General features: G+C 35.0%; 1 protein-coding gene across 9 annotated transcripts in view; it reads right to left on the reverse strand.

Moving 5' to 3' along the window:
* Positions 1 to 21087, reverse strand: part of LRRC7 (leucine rich repeat containing 7) — a 566189-nt gene that overhangs the window by 81918 nt on the left and 463184 nt on the right. For 8 of the 9 annotated variants that reach the window (XM_032297104.1, XM_032297099.1, XM_032297097.1 and 5 more), the window contains exons 16-21: positions 20806 to 20930; positions 18508 to 18756; positions 13220 to 13420; positions 6874 to 6985; positions 6482 to 6662; positions 3384 to 5061 (exon numbers count right to left, since the gene is read on the reverse strand). In XM_032297104.1, the coding sequence (XP_032152995.1) occupies positions 3384 to 5061; positions 6482 to 6662; positions 6874 to 6985; positions 13220 to 13420; positions 18508 to 18756; positions 20806 to 20930 (2546 nt within the window). The remainder of the gene's footprint in view (positions 1 to 3383; positions 5062 to 6481; positions 6663 to 6873; positions 6986 to 13219; positions 13421 to 18507; positions 18757 to 20805; positions 20931 to 21087) is intronic. The other variant, XM_032297103.1, reaches the window with a different exon arrangement.

The following is a 21087-nucleotide window of genomic DNA, read 5'->3' on the forward strand; positions in this document are numbered from 1 at the left end:
ACCTATAGAACACTTTGGTGGTATTTGCATTTAAGTGACTGATAATTTTTTCCTATAAAACTTTGTTTAAAAATTAAATGTAAAATTTTAGATACTCTGTCATCAAATTGTTTCCACCAGTACAATCTCCTCTTTGAATCTACAATGGAAACGTAATCATTGACAACATTTGGCCCCTTTAAGTAATTCTCTCATTTGGAAAAAAAAATCACAGAAGTTAACTTAGTACACTTTTGTTAAACCAAATACTACTGAACATTAAGAGCAGGCAGCTATTCTATTCTGAGGGAATTACTGTAAAAGTAATGATATTTAGCATCAAAGATTATTATACTTCTGATGGTGTACTTGTCTTCCAATCATATTTGTTATGGATTCATCGTTATTTCATACAGAGATTTTCCATTGTCACCATGCCAAAACTGAAAAAGACACTGAACATCTCAATCTAGCACTTGGAAAATTCCTTGAGGTTTAAAATTCCTCCAGTCTGGTGTTCTCTAAGCTCCTATAGAACAGAAGCAGTCTCAGACATATGGGTTCATGTTTCACCTGTCACAGGGTGGCTCTGCAGTGAAAGCATAGGCCTTACAGTTAAACTAAAAGACGAAACAAGCATCTTTTATCTAGGGTAGTTATTGGAGCTGCTTCTTTAAGGTCAGCACTTAGATTTCTCATCAACATTATGTTGAACTGTTAAGCTAATCCAATGTCCAAGTCTCTAGGCAATTGGCTTTTATGTGGAATGGACAGAGATCTTGTAATTTCCAGTGTAACTATTTGATTTTCAGGGTTCAAATGACTCAATTAAATTTCACTGGAAAGAAGCACATTATTTCCATGGTGCAGTCTGCCTTTGGACAGAATGTTAAGTGGCACAGCCATGTCAAAACTAGTTTTACATAATGTCTGTGCTTCAGTGCTCTGAATTCGTCTTGTTGAGTAGCTGGGAAGTTTTATGAAAGATATAGCCTGAATAGCTCAGTTAACTCAGCTGAAAGACGGAAAGAAATGTGACTTGGAGAAAACAAAGAAAGAGCTTCTAGGATCTGAGAGCTCAAAGCAATACTCTAAGGTAATTTAATTTGCTGGAATTAAGTGAGAAGCTATTGAATGTACATTGAAATTGCTTTGAAAAATAAAAGACACCTAGGGAACTGTACACAAACAGAGGTTATATGAAGACCAACTAAGAAAGGAAGTGTCGTCATAGAAATGAAAAAATACACGAGTTCACTTTTTGTTATCTGGGATATGCAGGGCCTCCAAACTTTTGCTGATTGAAATCTCTCTCCCCTAACCCTATGTTCCTGCTTAAAATTCTTGCTTCATCTAGAAGAGTCACCTACGTTTCAGTAGCTGGGATCAAAGGAGAGAAACCATTGGTCTGGACACCTGTAACTAAGTGATGGTACCAAATGCTTAGAATTTTATCTTTTCTTTTTCATTCTTTGTTTTCACTCATTCGTCTGTTGCCTCAAATTGCTAGTCATTGTACATATGCTCCAAAAAGCTTCTTATAACCTTTCTTGACTAGTTCATCTTACCCTGTTACGTATGGTCGTGTCTACACGAGGCCAGAGTTCCCAAACTGTACTGTATTATTTGGCCCCAAATATTTTCGCCCTCCAAGTTATCTGTCTACATGGAGGGTATACTTGAGGTAAGGCATGGTGACAACTGACCAGGTGTCTCCCACTGACAGCCAGTCATGAGGCTTTGATGAGGCTCCCTTCAATGGGACTGAGCAAACCTATTTGAAACAGACATTCTGATGAAATATTTTGCAAGGCAGAACCAATTTCCACATTGAGACACCCACACCCACATTTATTAGTTAACTCTTTCCCTGAAAAAAATTGTTTTCTTGTCATGTAGACACGACCTACAAGCAATATAATTATTTGAAAAGAGTAAACCTGGAAACATAAAATTCAGTATTAAAGAAATACATAATAAATGCAGTGACCTGTGCTTTTAGCAGGACACCAAATAAAATAATAAAACTATTGAGTGAAACATTGCAATAGTATATTATTACCCAGATCCCCAATTTACACTGAACATTCAACTCTAGAAAATGAGAACAAAAAGCCCCATTTTCACAAAAAGGATTTTTAAGATTCTAATGTCAATGCAGAGCACATTAAGCCCTCTACACTAAAGCCACAAAGTACACTGAATGGCAATGGCCAATTAACAATAGTTCTAGAAAATGAAATACCAGGTTTCTCTCAGATTTGAACAAGCAACAAAATGTAATTTCAGGCTTCATATGATTTTTTTTTTTTTACTGTCCCCAATCCCGGTATATTACATGCTTTTTTGTGACTTACTTTTTATTTTTATTTTTATTTTTCTGAGATGGAGCCTCTCTCTGTCACCTAGACTGGAGTGCAGTGGCACAATCTTGGCTCACTGCAATCTCCGCCTCCTGGGTTCGAGTAATTCTCCTGTCTCAGCCTCCTGAGTAGCTGGGAATATGGGAATGTGCCACCACACCTGGCTAATTTTTTTGTACTTTTAGTAGATACAGGGTTTCACCATGTTGGACAGGGTGGTCTTGAACTCCTGACCTTGTGATCTGCCCGCCTCAGCCTCCCAAAGTGTTGGGATTGCAGGCATGAGCCACCACCACCATCGTGCCTGGCCTATTGCGACTCAATTTTTAACTGAATTAGAATTAATTTTCTTTTTTGATGCAATATATACACTTATTTGTATGTTTGTTGTCTTCATAAAGACATCATATATTTTTGTTGTCTGTAGTATAATTTGAATTTAAATAGTTCTTTCTGTATAAAAACCAACATTCTAAATGGCAGGGTTTTTATTAAATAATGTGTAGGAGAGCATTTAATCCCTGCTTATTTTTCTGTTTCTTACTGGGAAGATTATTGCTCATTAGATATAATAACTAGCAGTCCCATAGCAGTAACTATGTGCAAATTTTATAAACAAATTAGGCCTGACTTTAATATAAGTGAGTCCATTCAGAAATGGGGGAAATATTCCCTTTTTATAGGTTCAATAAAAATCATACTCTTTAGGTCACTAGAGAACAGTTTTGTGTCCTAGGAGAGGCATTTTGCCTTAATGGCTAGAAAGCAGTTGAAGCACCATCCCCTCTAATGGAGGCAAATTCTTTCTTACTAACAATATTTAGGTTAGATTTGATGAATAACGCCCCTGCAGGTTATGAACTCTCAGAGAGCATTTAGTCAGAGCCATGAAAGACTATTATGATCCATTTCCCCCACAATATAAATACTGATCATCTAATTCATTCACGTAGTTCATGCTTCACTACATGTGCTTAAAAATGCCAATAAAGTAATACTAAAGGCAGGAGGGATATTCTTACAGAGAAATGCCAGACATACCCTGTCTAACCGTCTAGCTTCTATATGTCTAAGCAGCTGTTGTCTCCAGTCTGCAGGCATTTTACCACAGCTCTCCTCTCCCTTCACAGTAGGCCTCGTCTTTAAATCACTGTTATCTGATGGCTTGTCAACATAGTTACCCAAGTTATAGTCAGATGGTATTTTTTCCAAAAGAGCTGCCATAGTAGGCCTAGCTGAAACTGGCCTGGTTTGGGAGGCACCGTAACTCTCTGTACTGTAGCTTCTTGCAGACAATGGCCTCCTCTGGGTAAGGTTTTTAACTGGAAAACTTCCCGCCTGAGCTTTCACTTCTTGATATGAAGGGTGTTCATCTTCATACCTGCCATTCCTTTTCAGGAACTGGGACTCAGTCACTGTAACGCTGCTTTGGCGATCCAGCCCTCCCCTATATGGAGGTCTGCCGTACCTATCAGTTGGGGGCAGCTCGTGAGGCTCATTGACCCTTCTAAACATGGCCATTTCTGTGGCGCTCACCAGGGAGTCGGCCCTTCTCAGGAAGCCTGCCCTGGCCCCTTGGCTTGCGAACTGGGCATTCACCACAGCATCCTCGTTCACAGATGGCTGAGAAAATGAAAATATCTGCTCCATCGGTGGGTATCCTCTGTAAGCTCTAGGACTAATCAAATCCTTGGCGATGTTTTTGCTGGCCTGTTGCACGTACTCAGGATTGTGTTGAAAAGGGGGTGGTATCCTCTTTTCGGCTTTCACTTCCACTGATCCTTGAGGATTGAAGCTTTGGTCAAATTGATAGACTTTTTTTGTCATAGAAGCTTTTTGTTGTTGTGGCCCTTTACTACTTCCGTAGGTGAGCATCTCATCATCCAGCATCGGGACTGACTGGCTTCGAGACATACTGGACATACCATGCTCTGGTCCCAGCATCTTATCTGGTCGTTCGTGGCTTCCTAAGTGATCACTCGCAGTAGCATAGTTTTCTAATGGTATGTTATACACTTTGTATGTACCAATGTCAATCTCATCGATACTCTGTGACTTTTTGAATTTATTGGACTTGATATCTTTCATTAGGGGAGAAAGCCTCTCTGTGCTTTTGCTAATTGAAATAACACCTTTAGAAGATTCCGGGCGGCAGTGGATTTGAGAAAAGACATTACTAAGACTCCTGTTGGGATTGGAATCATGATACTCCCATGGTACGCCTGGAGAAAAAGGACTAGGTATTTCAGTAGATTCCTTTATATGTTCTTTCCTCTCAGGTAATGGGCTAGTAGTGGGGGTTGTCTCTAATTTGGAAGGAAAAGCGGTCCTGTCTTCAAACGGACTAGGGGTTCTGGTCCAATTCTGCCAAGGATTGGAAGGAGGCACTTCTGTTTCTGGTGTGTGTCTGTGTGTAGACTGCTCAAGTTCCAGGGGAACACCAACAATCCTATCTTGCCTGATCAAAGGCCTGCGTCCATGCGAAGATGTGCTTCTAGATTTCGAACTTAAGAGAGGATTACTGTTGGCATTCTCAGCGGTGGTTTCCTCAGCAACAAACCCTGTGTTGTCATAATGTGAGCCATCAGTCCAGTTGTCATTGAAAGCATCACTCATTGGCAGCCGGTCAGGACGCTGTGGTATATTCCCTGGGGGAACAGCCTCTCGCTGGCTGAGTAATGGCTTTGCATCGAGAGGTTGTGGGAAAGATGGTGCAATCCTGTGAACACAATGGGAAGAAGAAATTGAAAAGGACGTAGAGTTGGGTCTTTGGTAGAAAGAGAACCAGTAGGAAAGAAAGCCATCATCCTTTGTTTAACTGATCAATAATCCTCACTTGTCTTATGATTAAGATAGTATAATTTTATATTAAAAAAAATCCATCCCTTTACCCTGCTTTAACTTTTATTTTTTCCTAGAAATAATCACCTTGTAATATACTATATAATTTACTTATTATTACATGTATTGTATATGGTCTCGACAGTAGGTATTAAATACATAACCGTTGAAGGAATGAATGAAGGAAATATGTAGTTCTTAAGTAATGGTCCTGAAACCTGACTGATAATTAGAATCATATAATTCCTGGTACCCATTCCTGGAGATTCTGATTTGGTACATTTCAAACTATTGGCGGAGAGTACCTTTCTTACAAATGCTTGCTGTATCTATTGAAGTTAAATTGTCTTCAGATAACTTTTATTTGAGGGTAGGTTTTGAAGACACTAAATGCTATTGTATAAGGAGTGTATTTAGATATCTTTTTGTAGAATGTAAGTTATATTACGACTTTAGATCACTGGCATGTTTATACCATTGACCATGTTATTTCTAGCAAATACTCAAATAATGCAAATAATGAATTTACAAACTGAAAGAGTTAAGATTTTTTATTATGAGTATCAATGAATAGGAAAAGTTACTCATGAATTACTAAAGAAGACACTGCCAACAGTGGCAATATTATCAGTAAAATATGAGTAAAAGTTATTGACTCCCTATATCATATGACAATTTTAATTTGCTATTTGTAGTGTAAAACACAGCAACAAGTTATAAAATGAAATTAGAACTGGGAAAATACTGCCTTATTGAGTCACTTTATTGTGCTCCGTGTGTGGTTTTTGTTTTTTCATCTGTAAAATTAGACTGATATAGAGGAGGAGGCATTTTGGAAAGATTAAGTGCTTTAAAATACATCCTAACTTTTCCAGGTGGTGATAAAATTATGATGATGATGATAGCAATGAAAATTTATTGAACACTTACTCTGTATCAGGCACATAAATGCTTTACTGGCATTTTATTTTAATCCATAACGCCATTTTGCATGGTAAAACATCCATATCTCATCAATAAGTATCAGTGAGCAAACACAATTTTTAAATTTTTTAAACGTTTTGTTCTACCATCCCATCCTGTTACCTCCTATCATGTTTTCCTTAACTAATGGCCTTGCCCTGTAAGGTGGATTCATCTGTTCTTGGCAATCCGAGGCGAACATTTGCTTACCTGCCCCTTCTGTCTTCTAGGCCACTTGTGTGCTGAACACAATTCCAAAATTAAGAAGATTCCATTTTTTAAAAAGTTGCTGAAAATAAACATTGGGGAACAAAAGGAGGGAATTCCAAACACACCTGTTACCCCACAAAGAATTATGTACTGCATCTTTAGCTGTTGTCTGCAAGGACCCCACTTTAACCCGGGTGTTAGAGGATCCTGAGGAAGCCTGGGAAGGCGAGTAGTCTGAGTAAGTGCCTGAGGAAACACTGTTATTCAGACAGTGAGTTTTGTCAACTTCAGACTCATCAGTTGATTCTGAAATTTAAAGGGGAAAATGTTATAATGCTTTGACACTGGCAGTTACACAGAAAAGCAAGTATGAAAAATGGAAACCATACCGATTAAGGTTAGAGATGCAAATTTGTAAAATATTTGTATAGACAACAGTGTATCATAATTTACAACTGCTGATTCATCATGCACATGCATTTGTAGCATATTTTCCACATTGGGCTCACAATGTTACCTTTTTTGTCCTTCCCTAGCAGAACAAGTTTGGGTGGGTACAGAGGGGTCTCAGCTAATGAAGGGTGAAGTTCCCCAATCCTCATTTCATTAGCTGGATGAACAAAAGAATCCTGAGAGATATAATAATACAGGACAAGGAAAGTAAACATTTTAACAATGGTTAACCAAAGTGGCAGTATCTTTATTTGGCTCAGATTCAAAAATGTGACTCTAGAATTCATATGTATCTCTGAGTTAAGCACTAAAAAAAGTTTTTTTCTAATGTAAGTGAGTCCATTTTTTGCATATTGTTTATATGGCTGGCACTGTGCAATGAACCGTGGAGATTCCAAAGAAAGATAAAATGTGGCCGGTACCCTCTGGGAGTTTAAAATCTAGTTGGAGAGATGAGATATAACTCATTAGAACACCAGACTGAATTATGATAAGCCATATATGAGCAGTACAATTCACACAAATATATACATATGTAATTGTTCTAGTGGTGAATTCTCTTAAGAGTTTTAAGAGGACAGTATATCACTGACCAGATAAAATTTTCTTTTTTGTGCATCTCTAGCTGTATTAATTCACTGTCGGGTCCTATAAATTCTGCTCTTCCCACCACTTTCCTCCTAACTTTCTACTGTTTCCCAAGTGATCATCACCTCAATTTCTCAAGTTCCATCATGTCTTTTTCCAAAGGTTCCTGGTTTTCTCAAACCTAACCGAGGGCACCAAATCTTCATTCGATATTCCTTATTTGAGTGTAATAAGCAATATCGATACACTACTATAACTTCATAATGACAAACAAACATGTAGAAAACCCATGAATTTTCAACTTCCACCATTTAAATTACTATTCTCAGTTAACCACGTAGTGTGGAGAGCATTAGGGGAAGGTAAAATACCAAATTCTCACTTACTTCTAGATATAAAAATGCCATATTTATGCCCATAAGTATGTATTTATGCATAGTAGCTATCATTATGTCTTATTTTCCCTTAAGATTAATTTTAATTCAAATAAGAATTTTTCAGCTTTTTAATTCATTAGTATCTTGTGAGTTTGGAGCACTAATGCAAAATACTTAGAAATATTTTGTTAAATCAGAGAAAAAATACACTTGAGGACAAAAATATCATAAATTTAAAAAGTCCTGTCTTTAATCGGTTGGTATAATGAACAGGCAGCAACTCTTACTATAAATATAATATATTGCCAAGGACCCCCATAGTGACATGCTCAGGTCTTTGGTTATTGCAGAGAAGCATGTCCATTTCTTTAACTCTTGGTTTAAGTTCAATCTTTTGGGATTCTTTTGGCTTAGGTTTGTATAGAAATATTTGCCCGAAAAACCTGGGTATATCTGTTACTTGTTATTTTTCAAAAATAGAATATTTCAATAAAAGAAAATGGGAAGACCATTTAGTCTAACATCTTTGTTTTCTAGAGGTGGGTTCTGAGACTCAGCTTAGGCCTAGGTTACACAGATGATTAGATAAAGATCCAGCACCGTATTGGGCTCTATTTCAGTGATTTTTCCTTACCTTGTGCTGCCTCCTGGTGAGCTCAGCTGTGAGCACATGAAGAACTTAAAACAATGTATCAAGTTGCAAAGAGAATAGGAAAAGGAGTAGAATCCAAAATTCAGTAGTTGAAGAGGCTATATTTGCTACTCAAAGGTCTTCTATGGGATACTATGTATGCCCTATTGCCTATCCTAAGAAAAGCTCATTTCTCACCTGGGCTTCACAGAGCAAAGCTAACTACGCAGCAAAAGAAATTAACTGCTGACTTTGATTTTATAAATTCTTTTATAAAGGCCATATTTTCTTTATTTTGATTGATTTTAAAAATTATTTCAAAGATTTAGCATAAGAAATGCATGACAAAGTTTTAGGGTGACAGAATGGAGGATAAATGCCTTTACATTCCTTTGGAAAAATTTATAAAAAGATATGAGTTTGAGAAACAGTGCCATGAAAGGCATAAAACATGTTGACTTGCCAAAAAAATTTGTTACAAAGTATCATATTTCCATCCTATTTCTATTTTTATATTTTATTAGTCAAGCTACCTTGGGCAAGTCAGTGTATTTCTCTGGGCATTATCATTATCAAAGTGAAAGTAATCATAGTAAGAATTAGTGCCAATTCCTGTCTAGTACTAACAATCTGTGAATCTAAAGTTAAGTTATTTGTTGATATAATAATTTAAAAATATTTCTATGATACCTAATTACAAGAGTGGGAATTTTGTTTTATTCAAAAGAAAAACAAAAATAGAATAGAAACACAGAAAAGCAAACCAGCTGGTTGTACAAGCACAGAATTTTAACATAATTACGGTTTTTTTCTTTTTTTTTCTCTTATGCTCTGCACGTTCAGTCCTCAGGTCATCTTGTTTGCATTGATTAGGTTTTCAAACTTGTATACCAAAATTATGACTGGAACTCTGCATGGTAGCTCTGGTTTGACTCAGGTTCAAGTTTTTGAGCCTGTTCAAGAATTTCTATTGTGAATTGAAAACAGCCTTAGTGACCAAGCAGAGAGGATGATTATCAGCTAATTATGAACTTGTATTTCTTCTTAGAATAACATTATTGAGACAAGAGTGACAAATTTGCACTGACAAGTAGATTCTCTTACCCTTATGAACAAAGTGATGATAATGATGATGACAATGATGATAATGGCCATAAATTACACGGCATTGATTACATCTGCTGCTGTGCTTCTATACTAAACACTCTATCTATATTAACTTTGTTGATTATTTAAAAGACCACCTTATTTTTTATCATTATGTGGCATTTAAATTATTTATTATTATCATCATTTTTGTTCTGCAGATAAGGAAATGGAGGCTCAGTGAGGTAAAAATCATAATTCTAAATCACAAACTTAATAAATGGTAGAGACAGGATTTGAACTGGGATCTGTGCTCCTCACAGGTCTTCTATGTGATACCGTGTATGCTGTATTGTCTATCCTAAGATCACTCATTTCTCAGATGGCTTCACAAAGCAAAGGTAACTATCCAACAAAGGAAATAAATCACCAATTTTGTTTCTATAAATTCTTTTATAGAGGCTGGAGGAATTGAGTTTCTTTTGGAAAAGTGGGTAAAGTTTTGGGGACTACTTCTGTGGGCAAAGACAGAGGAAGTTTTTGGTAGAAAACAGAATCTAGTGGGATTCCACTGTAAGCACATTAAACCATATTTTCTTTCTTGTGAGAAGACAGAAGTGGGAGGGAAATAAAAGGTAAAATTTTCTTTTTCACACAATTGCCCTTCCATTGTTCAGACTACATCTTGGCTGCTACTGCCATAAAGAAAAGAAGCCACGGGTAGAAGTCAAAGGAAAGAAAGCAAGCTTGTTTCTGAGCTTTTGAGAGTCGAGGCCTAGCATGAATAAAAGTAATTTAAGTTAAATTTTGAGGGTAACTGACAATTTTCTGTTACAGGAAGAAAGATGTTCCTCTATTGAGGAAAATTGAAAAAAACTGGGCTAAGTCTTCTAGCAAAGTGAAAAATGCAGGACATTTTTGGAAGTCTCTGCCTTCATGAAACTCACAGTCTGAGGTCAAGAAAAAAAGTAATCATAGCCGTCCATTATATTTAATGTGATAATATGACGTGATAGAGAATATCAGAGGATCCAACTGATCAGGGTGATCAGGGATGGCCTTCCTGCTGAGGTGACTTTTAAGCTGTAACTGGAAGGATGAGGACGTGCTGGCCATAAAAAGAGATCTGAGGAGAGGCAAATGCAAAGTCCACGAGGCATTATAAAAGAAAATCTTCCTCTCCTCCTTCCTCTTATGGCTCTGCTAGGTCTGTTCTTTATCTGACATAATGTCTGTTAAAACCATTGGCATATAGTTGGCAAAATGAAAGTGAGCAATAAATATTTATTTACCTTTTTTCCCCTTAGTTGCATTTGTAGTCTTTTTAGCTTATTTATCTTTTCTGTTTTCCACTCCTGGTCCTGCCTACCTTTATTCTTTTATTTTTTGGTTTTCTGTATTTAATCACATGAATAAATATATAATGCAGTGTATAATACCCTCTTCCATAGCCTTGGCAGTGTGAACTAATAACAACAACACACAAAAATGGCATACAAGTGCAAAACATATTATAAATGCTTAGTATGCACTGATCAGCTTGGTTATGCGCATTTATTAAATCGGGGCATTGAAAAATAGAGGGTGGCCCTTTACTCTGCAGTTAGTTTGAGACAGAAGGGTAATACAGAAAGCAACAGTTCCTTCTTGCTCTAGGTCGGTTAAAAGTTAGGAAGCGAAGATCTAGAATCTCAATTTTAGATAAAGTATTGAAATTACCAGTGAAATTTCTGTTCAAGAGGAAAAGCTTAGTAGAAGAAAGCTAAGAAAGGGGTGGTGCAAATTCACACAGACAAATTTAAAGCTCAAAGTTGAGCTTTAATCTTAGCCTTGGCAATAAAAAGTCATTGTAGTGTTTTTAAGGAGGGCAAGGAAATGATTAGAATTCTGTTTTAGAAAGATCGTTGACAAGGCAACGAGGAGGCAGGGAACAAGAGAAGCCAAGAAATGGGTATTTTTTATAGTAATGCAGGACAGAGTTGAGAGCCTGAGGATGCAGAAATGATACACTTAGGTGAAAAATGCACAGGCTTTGGTAATTATTTGGAAGAGGCAGGAAGTAGAGAGAAAGAAGGAAAAAGAAATCAGGACACCTCTCAAATTTCTAGCTGGAGTGAAACAGAAGATAATGGTGCTAGTGAGATAAAAATATGGAACACAAAAGTAAAAACAAAAGCAAGTTTGCAAAGGAAACATTAAATCTAATTTTGGATTTGTTACGCTTGACCTGATTGTGGGACACTTTTAAAATTTATTATTAAATTCATGACCAAATCCTCATCTATCCCATCCCTGCATTAAGGCATTTTAGAATCTGATTTTCGAGTAAAAGTATCCAGTTTACAGACTTTCATGACCACTAGTTTTTTTGATGTTAAATTGTGATTACAGGATATTTAAATATAAAATGTACATGTATGTATTTAGTGTGTATCTCCTAAATGTTGTTTTCCTTCCTCTTTATATTGCAGCAATATCTTTGAGATAAAAGAACAGTCTGTTGCTTTACTATAACATATGTATAATATTTTGGAAAGAAAAAGTTTAATAATACTGATTTTATAAGCAAAAAACAATGAAAATGAATGTTCGTTTTTTTTTTCCTTAGAAGTCTAGCTGTATTCCCCTCCTCTGGGGTAGGCTGGTACCTCTGCTGGCAGATGTGTACACTATGCTTATTTTTGCTCAAGATCTTCCCTTTGCCTGGAATACCCTCTTCCCTTTTCCACTTTAACAGAATGACCCTATCTTTAACACACAGTCTAAACTAAACTTGGAGCATTATATTCTCCATCACTTGACCAACCATGTGATCATATTTTACATAATATGCTCTTTAATTGTTTTATGTGTCTTAAGTGTATCTAGCCAGGCTTTAACTTATTGGGGGATTATGGACACATTTTATATTTCTTTTTTTTTCTCTCACAGTATTTAGCACAGTACTACACATACAGTTGGTGTTTAATAAATGCAACAAATTGATGCTCTGAAATGCAGATTTGTAAAAGAGTTTTGCTAATCTAGATTTAGATTTTTGAGAAGTAGTTACGTGAACTTACAGATGTACTAATATCAATTATGTTTCTAATGAAGATAAAAAGATGATAACCAAATTAGCTGAAGAGTTGATGAAATAGTAGAGGTGGTGTAAGTGTAGTTGAATTCTTTTCAGACCACAAAATCAATAAGGATGAATTTCTAACTCATTCTAAAATACAGGAAATAGCTTCACATGACTAGATTCCATAAATCTAAATTTCAAAGTTATTTTCTTTTTATTTTTAATTAGTGTTTCCTAGAAAAGTTGTAACCCAAAGATAAAAACATTTAAAAAATTGTGTTCTAGATCTAATTAGGAATTTTATGGGATTTGGAGAATGGAAAATCTTGGATTAGTCTTTCTTAATGAATGATACAACAAAAGTTTGGGGTAGCCAAAATAATATCACTAATGTGATATAGTGCACTCACTGGCCAGGCCTTGCTGGGTGACGAACTTTTTCATTCTGTGTGTATTGGTACTTCTGGAGCTATGTTAATGATTTTAGGCCATGAGGGCATCATTTTTCTGGATTTATTAAATGTAACCCTCATAGTTTATATTTTATCATTTATATTTCAGGAAAAAATACACTTATCAAGGAAGAGCTATTCAGTTAAAAAAAGTATTTAAAATTCCAAAAAAATCCAAACCACACTGGCAATTACCAATAACCTTCAAATACCTCCACTGTAATCTCCTTTGGGGCTACCGGCCACTTGTGTTCATATTTTTCTTTCACAGTTTGCTCCGTGTTAGCAGTTGGATTTGAATTCTCAACACGCACTCCATGGCTTGGCTTACCCACCAGATTTTGAACAGATTTTACCATATTCTTTAAATCCTCTGGGTAAGGAGTTGGATATCGTTTTAGGTTTATTTCAACCTAGAAGTTTACAAAAAGAAATTTAACATAAAGTAACTTCAGCAAGCATGTTCACAAAACTACCCCATTTTATATTCAGTAGTATAACCAAATGCAATACAGTGAGTGTTGAGCTGGCTAAGAAACTCTGTTATAGAGTAGAACGCATAGTGTTCTCATATTCAGCCTTGTGGGACTTCTCACCCCTTCCCACCCTTCTGGATTATAAACTAATTTTGAATTATGTTCTATCTTTAGACCTACCCTATAGATGGCTGAAATAGCAGTAGGTCAGAACACTTAAGTGATTGGTAATTTGAAAAATTTAATCAGGTTATATCAGCTGCTTTCTTACTTTCTCTTCCCTATTTTAGACACTGTTCTCTTCCCTATTTTAATATTTATAAGTAATAATGTTGATAGTAAGAGTATCTTTTGAGTACCAATGCAGGTGATGGGAGGAGACCCCAAAAGATTTATGAGTCACATATTGAAAAATGGAGTGTCGACAATATCTGCTGCCCAAATAAGCATTAGCTTTATGTTAGTGTGTTATATCAAAAAGTAGGATAGCTAATTCTCATTAATCCCTAAGGGAAAAAATGCTTCAGGCTGGTTTTTATATTTACTTTGTACCCTAAGAAACATGCTTCTTGAATAATATAATGAAGAGAAATTAAAAATTGGGACCACTTTCTAAGTTATTTTAGGTACACGTATAAATTCTGGCTTTTATCTATACAGCTACTTATTCCATTCTTGAATTCATTTTAGGGTATCAATCTAACTTCTCAGAACACATGTTAATGACTATTCTTAGCCATAAATTTAGAAAGAGAAAATATCAGACATTCCATATAGAATATTTCACCATCAGGGTACTTGTTATACTATATTTAAAATAGAATAAGTTCAAGCTGTGTATGCTAATTAAAAGGGACTAGAAAAAAAAAAGAATTTACTTGGCCTGGCTTGGTCTGACAATCATGTTTTGCATCTGAGTAGAATCAACTTTACAAAATGAAATGATTTATGTGATTGTGGTGGCAATGTGTCTGTGGAAAGTGTTTGTGGGGGTGGGAGGCTAGGAGGAGAGAAGGTGAAAGAGAAGCAGTAAAGGAAGAGGAAGAGTGGAAAAGGGAGAGAAAAAAAGAAATAGGGAGGGGCATATCCACCCCCGCCCCCACACAGCCTTGTAATTCATGGGATGTAAGAAACTATGATGGTGATATAGATCCGAAAATTATGAATACGAATTCAAACACTTTTGCCCATCTGCAGTTTTAGCAAATCCACCAACTGTGTTGTTATTCTCAGAATTTTGTCTTCCTTGTGGCTCATTTTTTTCTCATCAAATACTGGAATTGGACTTCACTAGATGATTTCTAACATTCCTTTTAATATTAAAAATATAAAATTATTATTCCAGTAACTATTTGGAAAATAAATGAAAAACCAGATAATTTTGTTAATGTAAGTGTTGTTTAAATGTAGTTCAATCTCTTTAAACTTCCAAATAAATAAGGATTACATTGATAATATATAGAAATATAGCTACAAAAATATAACCCAAGACAAGGTTAGAATTTACAGAAAAAAAGTATAAGTTGTAGACCGTAATATAAATAAATCCCAGGGTACTTAATTTGTAATGTATTCTTAAATAAACATAAAAGGAATGATATGACTACTAGACAAAGTCCATTGGGATGCATGCATTCTTAGATCTGTTGTTTAAATTGGTATTAAAATGTTAATCATAAATTAAGTCTAATTTTTAAATTATATCATTGAACTTGTTTAAAAGTACTTGACATCAAAGTGCTAGAAGTAAAAAAAAATTACATTAAAATGTAAATTGTAGAATGCTGTGACTATCATGCCAATTAAGAACATTTTATTTTTTTATAACCAGCTATATGTGAATAAAAAATAAGCAAAAGTAGGGCATTGAATTAAAGTCTATGCAACTTAAAAAATCCCCAACATTAAACCTAGACTTATAAATTGAATGGAAGGCAAAAGAAATGTGAAATATTCTTCCTTAATTGAATTAAATATTTCATTGAATAATGTAATGTATTTTTTGTTAGATGCTATGTCCCATCTGACACAATTAGATCACTATTTGCCATGGTACTACATAATATTTTCTGGTTATTTTATTTTATTTATTTTTATTTTTATTTTTGAGATGGAATTTCACTCTTGTTGCCCAGGCTGGAGTACAATGGTGCAATCTCAGCTCACTGCAACTTCTGCCTCCCAGGTTCAAGTGATTCTCCTGCCTCAGCCTCCCGAGTAGCTGGGATTACAGGCATGCGCCACCAAGCCCGGCTAATTTTGTATTTTTGGTAGAGATGGGGTTTCTCCATGTTGGTCAGGCTGGTTTCAAACTCCCTATCTCAGGTGATCTGCCCGCTTCAACCTCCCAAAGTGCTGGGATTACAGGTGTGAGCCACCGTGCCCGGCCTGGTTATTTTATAAACAAGCACATACGATATTTTGGCCACATTACCGGAATATGTTTGAAAATTTTATTTCAACATTTAAATCTAGGAATAGATTTGCTGTGCAACAAATGCTGTTTACCTACACACCTCTTCCAGTGTCTTGAGAGGGGCTCTATTATTTATAGAGTCATTTTATATTCTTTTCCTGAAAGAGGACCCTCCTTAAATTGAGGGAGTTCCAGGTCTTATGAAGCTCGGGTTTGTTTCACCCAAAGCATAAGCTCCTTGCTTCTCATTTACTAGCCTATTAGCTAGTAATGAGTCAGTAGATTTAAATTTAAGACATAGATTGATTCCCAACTAGCTATCATCCACTAATCTTTCTGTTGTTTCTACTCATGTAAAATGGAAATGATAATATCTTTCCTACAAGCTTGGGTTAATCTGGAGCTAAAATGTGAAAAATGCGAAGGTTCTTTGAAAATCTGTAAACTCTGTGCAGAGATTAGATACTATTTCTAATGTCACATTTTACTTAATGTATTTTAAAAATCTGGATTCCATTGGTGATCTAGACTCTACTCAGTATATGTCTAAACATAATATCTGTAACTGTCTGGATCTTTTTTCATTTATACATAGCAATAGTTATCATTTATTCAGTATCTACCATGTGCCAGCCACCATGTTAAATGTTTTATAGGGATATTTAATTTATTATTATTTACATAAACATTTATTATTAGTTCTATAGGTTTAAATATTAATATTTATATGCTAAATAATACATGATTAATAATTATTATATAATCATTATAATAAAATCTCACCCAAGTTTTATAACCCATTGCAGAAGCTGTTGTCACTTTACAGAAGGAAAAGTATTGCTCAGACCATGTAAATAACTTGTCTAAGATTACATAGGTAATAGATGCAAGACTCTAACTTAGGTCTTTTGGCTCCCATGCTTATGCTACCCAAGTGTTACTTAGCTCAGAGATATTCCCTTGTATGGGTGCAGCACATATTTGTGCAATATTGTGGAAGAAATACTGTAAGCCTAAAATGTGAATTTCTCTGAGTTAAATAGTGAAATAAAATATATTTTTTAAAAAACTAAGTAACACAATATTTTATAGTTTTTTTTAAGATGAAAATGTATTTTATAATTGTATTATGTTTGTAAGCTCTATGCAAGCATGTTTTATGCGCATTTATAGATTACTTTGCTTTATTTTTCAATGGATATATGCAGTGCATCAGAAATGAATAAACATGATTATAAACTATTATACTAATAGTTCAGTATATCTAAATATATAGACTATAAATATTCCCTTATTCCAATCAGAGATAAAAAAATATAAATTTGTTTATTATACACATAGGTGGGAAAATCAATTATATTCTCGAAAACTGTTGTGTTTATCACTCACTATAAAGTATTTGCTCACTTCACGTATACATTTTATTAAAATGCAAGATTTTTACTAAAACTTACTTTAATTTTGAAAAACAAATTTTTTACAGCATTCTTCATATCTTAGATCTAAATAAAGTGCAGTAAATGCAAATAGCAGTTGCAAGATGTTGGAGACCCCCAAAAATAACAATAAAGAATTACTTAAGGTTAATAGCCAGGGCATTCAGAGCATTTAGAAATGATACCTTGAATTCACACAGAACTATGTTTTTTATACATTATAATATATTATATAATATATTATATTTCACATCATGATTAAATTCTAATTTGATTTGATTGTAAATTCCAGTAAGAGAAATAATAGTTGATACTTTGATCATTGACTGTTAAATATTATATTACTCTGAGAATTGAGTGGAATGTTTTTCAAAGAAAACAAACTTATAGTAGTTTTAGTTAGGAAAATGCATTCTCAGCTTGCCTTATATTGTAGCAAAAATATAAGACAACAGACAACTATCTAGTCCATTACATGTGGATAGTAAAGTTTACAAGACATGCAGTGTTTTTCATATTCTAGTAAGACACATTTCCCCTCCCACCTCTTAAAACACCCAACCATAGAGACAAGGAAGCCCTATTTGCCACGACTCCCAATTCAATCTTCTCTTACAGGAATTCATATGATCTGTGTCTTCAAATTAAAAGAAATTGATGCTTTTCAGTAGATGTCTATCTTTGTGCTTAAAGGCCACTATCAGCAAATCTCAATTCAAATCTCATGCTATTTTAAGAATTAAGGTATAGCTATTTAATTTTCCCCAGAATTCACAGTATAAAAAATGTGCATATATGTGGAGGGGACAATTTAGAATATATCAATAGTGTCATCAACATTCTGCCCAACTATTGGTATTCCCACACTTTAAATGAAAGAGAAAAATAAAATAAAATAAAATGAAAATAAAGCACCCAACTAAAAAACCATGCCAGATATCCCAACAATAGGCACCTCACATTGATATTCCCTCCCTTCTGACTTAGTCCTCCCCGTCCCATTGCAAATATCAATAAACAAAAGGTTAAATTGAGGTCAAACACTGGCAATTTGAAGGTTTCTATGTGATCAACATTTCTTATCCCAAATCATGCAGAACATACCCCATAAACCACTGTTCCAAGGTTGCCTCTACATGGGAGATTCTCCTACCCCAGACACCTAGGCCTACCTGTCTGCCACTTAGAGAGGGAAGAGTGGTGGATTGTGCTGCAACTGGCAATGGAGTACACATGCTCCTTTCCTGCTGGAGGCCACTTATACAACCCCATGCCAGCTGTGGGTCATTCTGGGGGACGGGCATATCTTGGATCTGCTGATCACACCTGGCCCATGGTGTGCAGCAATCGCCAGACAGTCTGGCAGGTTGGAGAGTAATCCCACGCTGGCCCCTTTCCCAGGGGGCTTGGCAGGAGAGATCCTGTGGGAGAAGGAATCTCCATTTTCTGGGAGAAAGAGGAGCACTGTAGCAATACTTTCACTTTATCATTTTTCTACTCTCAGTTTTTTCTTTCACTCTGAGTTATGCATTTAAAACAATAATCATAAAATTAGTTTTAAATCCATGTATAAAACAGTACTAATTTTATATGACTGCTAAAGGGTCACAATTTCTTCACACAATGCAGCATTCGTACTACACTACACAGACTATAAGTAGGGCATTATACTCTAGTCCATTTGAAAGTTGAAAGCGTAGGTCAATGATTCCTTTTTAAATTTCATGTAAATTAAAGGTAAAATGGTGATAAATTTAACGTACATGTAATGAACCAGAAAAGTGTGATTAATTTAGTGTAATATTACAATATATTCTATTCATCATACTTCCATGATGATTTATTTAGAAGTTTGTTTGTGCTCTAATTTGCCCAATAGCCAATGGCATTGGAAATATTCAAATTAGTTAAAACTGAGTAGTCTGAGATTTTGAAACAAACATTGTTTTGTTAATACATAAATAAACCAAATGTAAATAAACGCAGAGAAAAAAAACACTCTAAAGTATAATGAACCTACTCTGATTATAAACAATCTTGAACACATAACACACAAACAGGGCTTCTAAATAATTGTTAGCATTTACTGTATTTTATGTTTTCATTGACACATATACCAGAGTATTAAATGCACTTTCTTCTTGAATTCTTTGAATACAGAATTTCAGGAAGAAGCATGTAATGTTTGTTAATTCAATGAAATCTAAAAATGAATCAGAATTCTGGTTTAGAATGCATCATCCATTGGTTCTGGATTTAACGCATGAAATCCTTAAAAGAACAGAAATGTTCTGAAGGTTTGTTTGTTTTTAGTTTAGCATTATTTTTTCTAGGAATTCACAAGTTCAAAAAGATGTCTCTTTGGTTGTTAGACAGCACTAATCAACTATCCAGAGACATTTTTTTAAAAACCCAAATCTTTAACAAAATCGTTATTTCGGATTTGGGAATCCATTTTGGGTTTTCCATAACGATATTGGTAGGCCTTGCCAGTGAGTGGTCATGTGCTGATTTAATAAATAAAGATTAGACAGTGTGGAGAGGACAGAGAAGAATACAACATACAATCTAGCTTTATTAATAGAGCATATATGCAATTATAAAGGAAATTAGTCACTAAGAGTGAGAGCTGTTAGTAGCCATGATAGAATAAGTACACATACAATATTATAGAAAGTAAATGAGAGATTCAAGATGTTACCATGACAACAACATGTAATGCAATGTTGATAAAATCTAAATCAATTCTGATGATAATTAAGAATTTAAGTAATGGAGAAATATATATTTTAAAATTCGATCTTGTTACTTGAGTTAGTAGTCCCCATAAAAGATCTTTTAAAATATGCTTTGAGGTGAAAAATACTTAAGTTATGTTCCCTAAGGAACATCACCTGCCATTAGGTACTAACCTCCTTTAAAACTTGTCCTCAAATTTAAGGAAACTCATAAATTCTTCTTGAATAGCCCAAGGACACAGAGCTTTTCAAATATTTTAATGCCAATGTGACATATTAATCTGTTGGCCCTTCCTGAAATGTTTATTTTGGCCTCATTCAGTCTGCATGATGCCTTTGCTCAGTGATTTAAAAAAACAAAACAAAATAAAACAAACAAACAAAAAAAACACAATTGTAGTGTGCAGTGTGTCAGCAATGAAATAAAGTGCTTAGATGAAGTCTGTCACACAGATTTATTTTCTACTTTCTCTCAGCTTGAATCTCTCTCATGCAGTTGTTCTGTTGGATAAGGTGGCATTTCAAATTTGCTCACTCAGATCTGGGACATTAGTCTCATTCTGAAGCACACCAATGCTTCCAGAATTACCAGCCCAGCGTGCTGTAATAAAAGGTACCACCATGAGACTTGAAGAGGTTATCTGACTTTGTCCCAAAATCTATCTGAATAAGAAAAATGGACAAACAAAATGGTAAGGAGAAGAAAGGGGAAACAAAAGCTAAAAGGTTCACCTTAACTTTCCCAGCATTTTCATCATCTTCCTTTTTGTCTTCAAATTCAAAGGCAACAGTCATGCGTTGTTGTCTCTGTTCTTCCCACAGTGTAGGGTTAAAGCTGTCACTGTCTGACTGGAAATCTACAGTTAGATTCCAAAATATTATTGCTTTTTTAAAAAATGATTTTACACAGAGTATTTAATACACTATGCAAAAATAGTGATAGATACTACAAACAAATACAAAAATGAAGAAAGAAAGAAAGAAAGAAAGAAAGAAAGAAAGAAAGAAAGAAAG

The sequence above is a fragment of the Sapajus apella genome, unplaced genomic scaffold (genome assembly GCF_009761245.1).
Source record: "Sapajus apella isolate SASKATOON/1434 unplaced genomic scaffold, GSC_monkey_1.0 scaffold36, whole genome shotgun sequence".
Taxonomy (NCBI): Eukaryota; Metazoa; Chordata; class Mammalia; order Primates; family Cebidae; genus Sapajus; species Sapajus apella.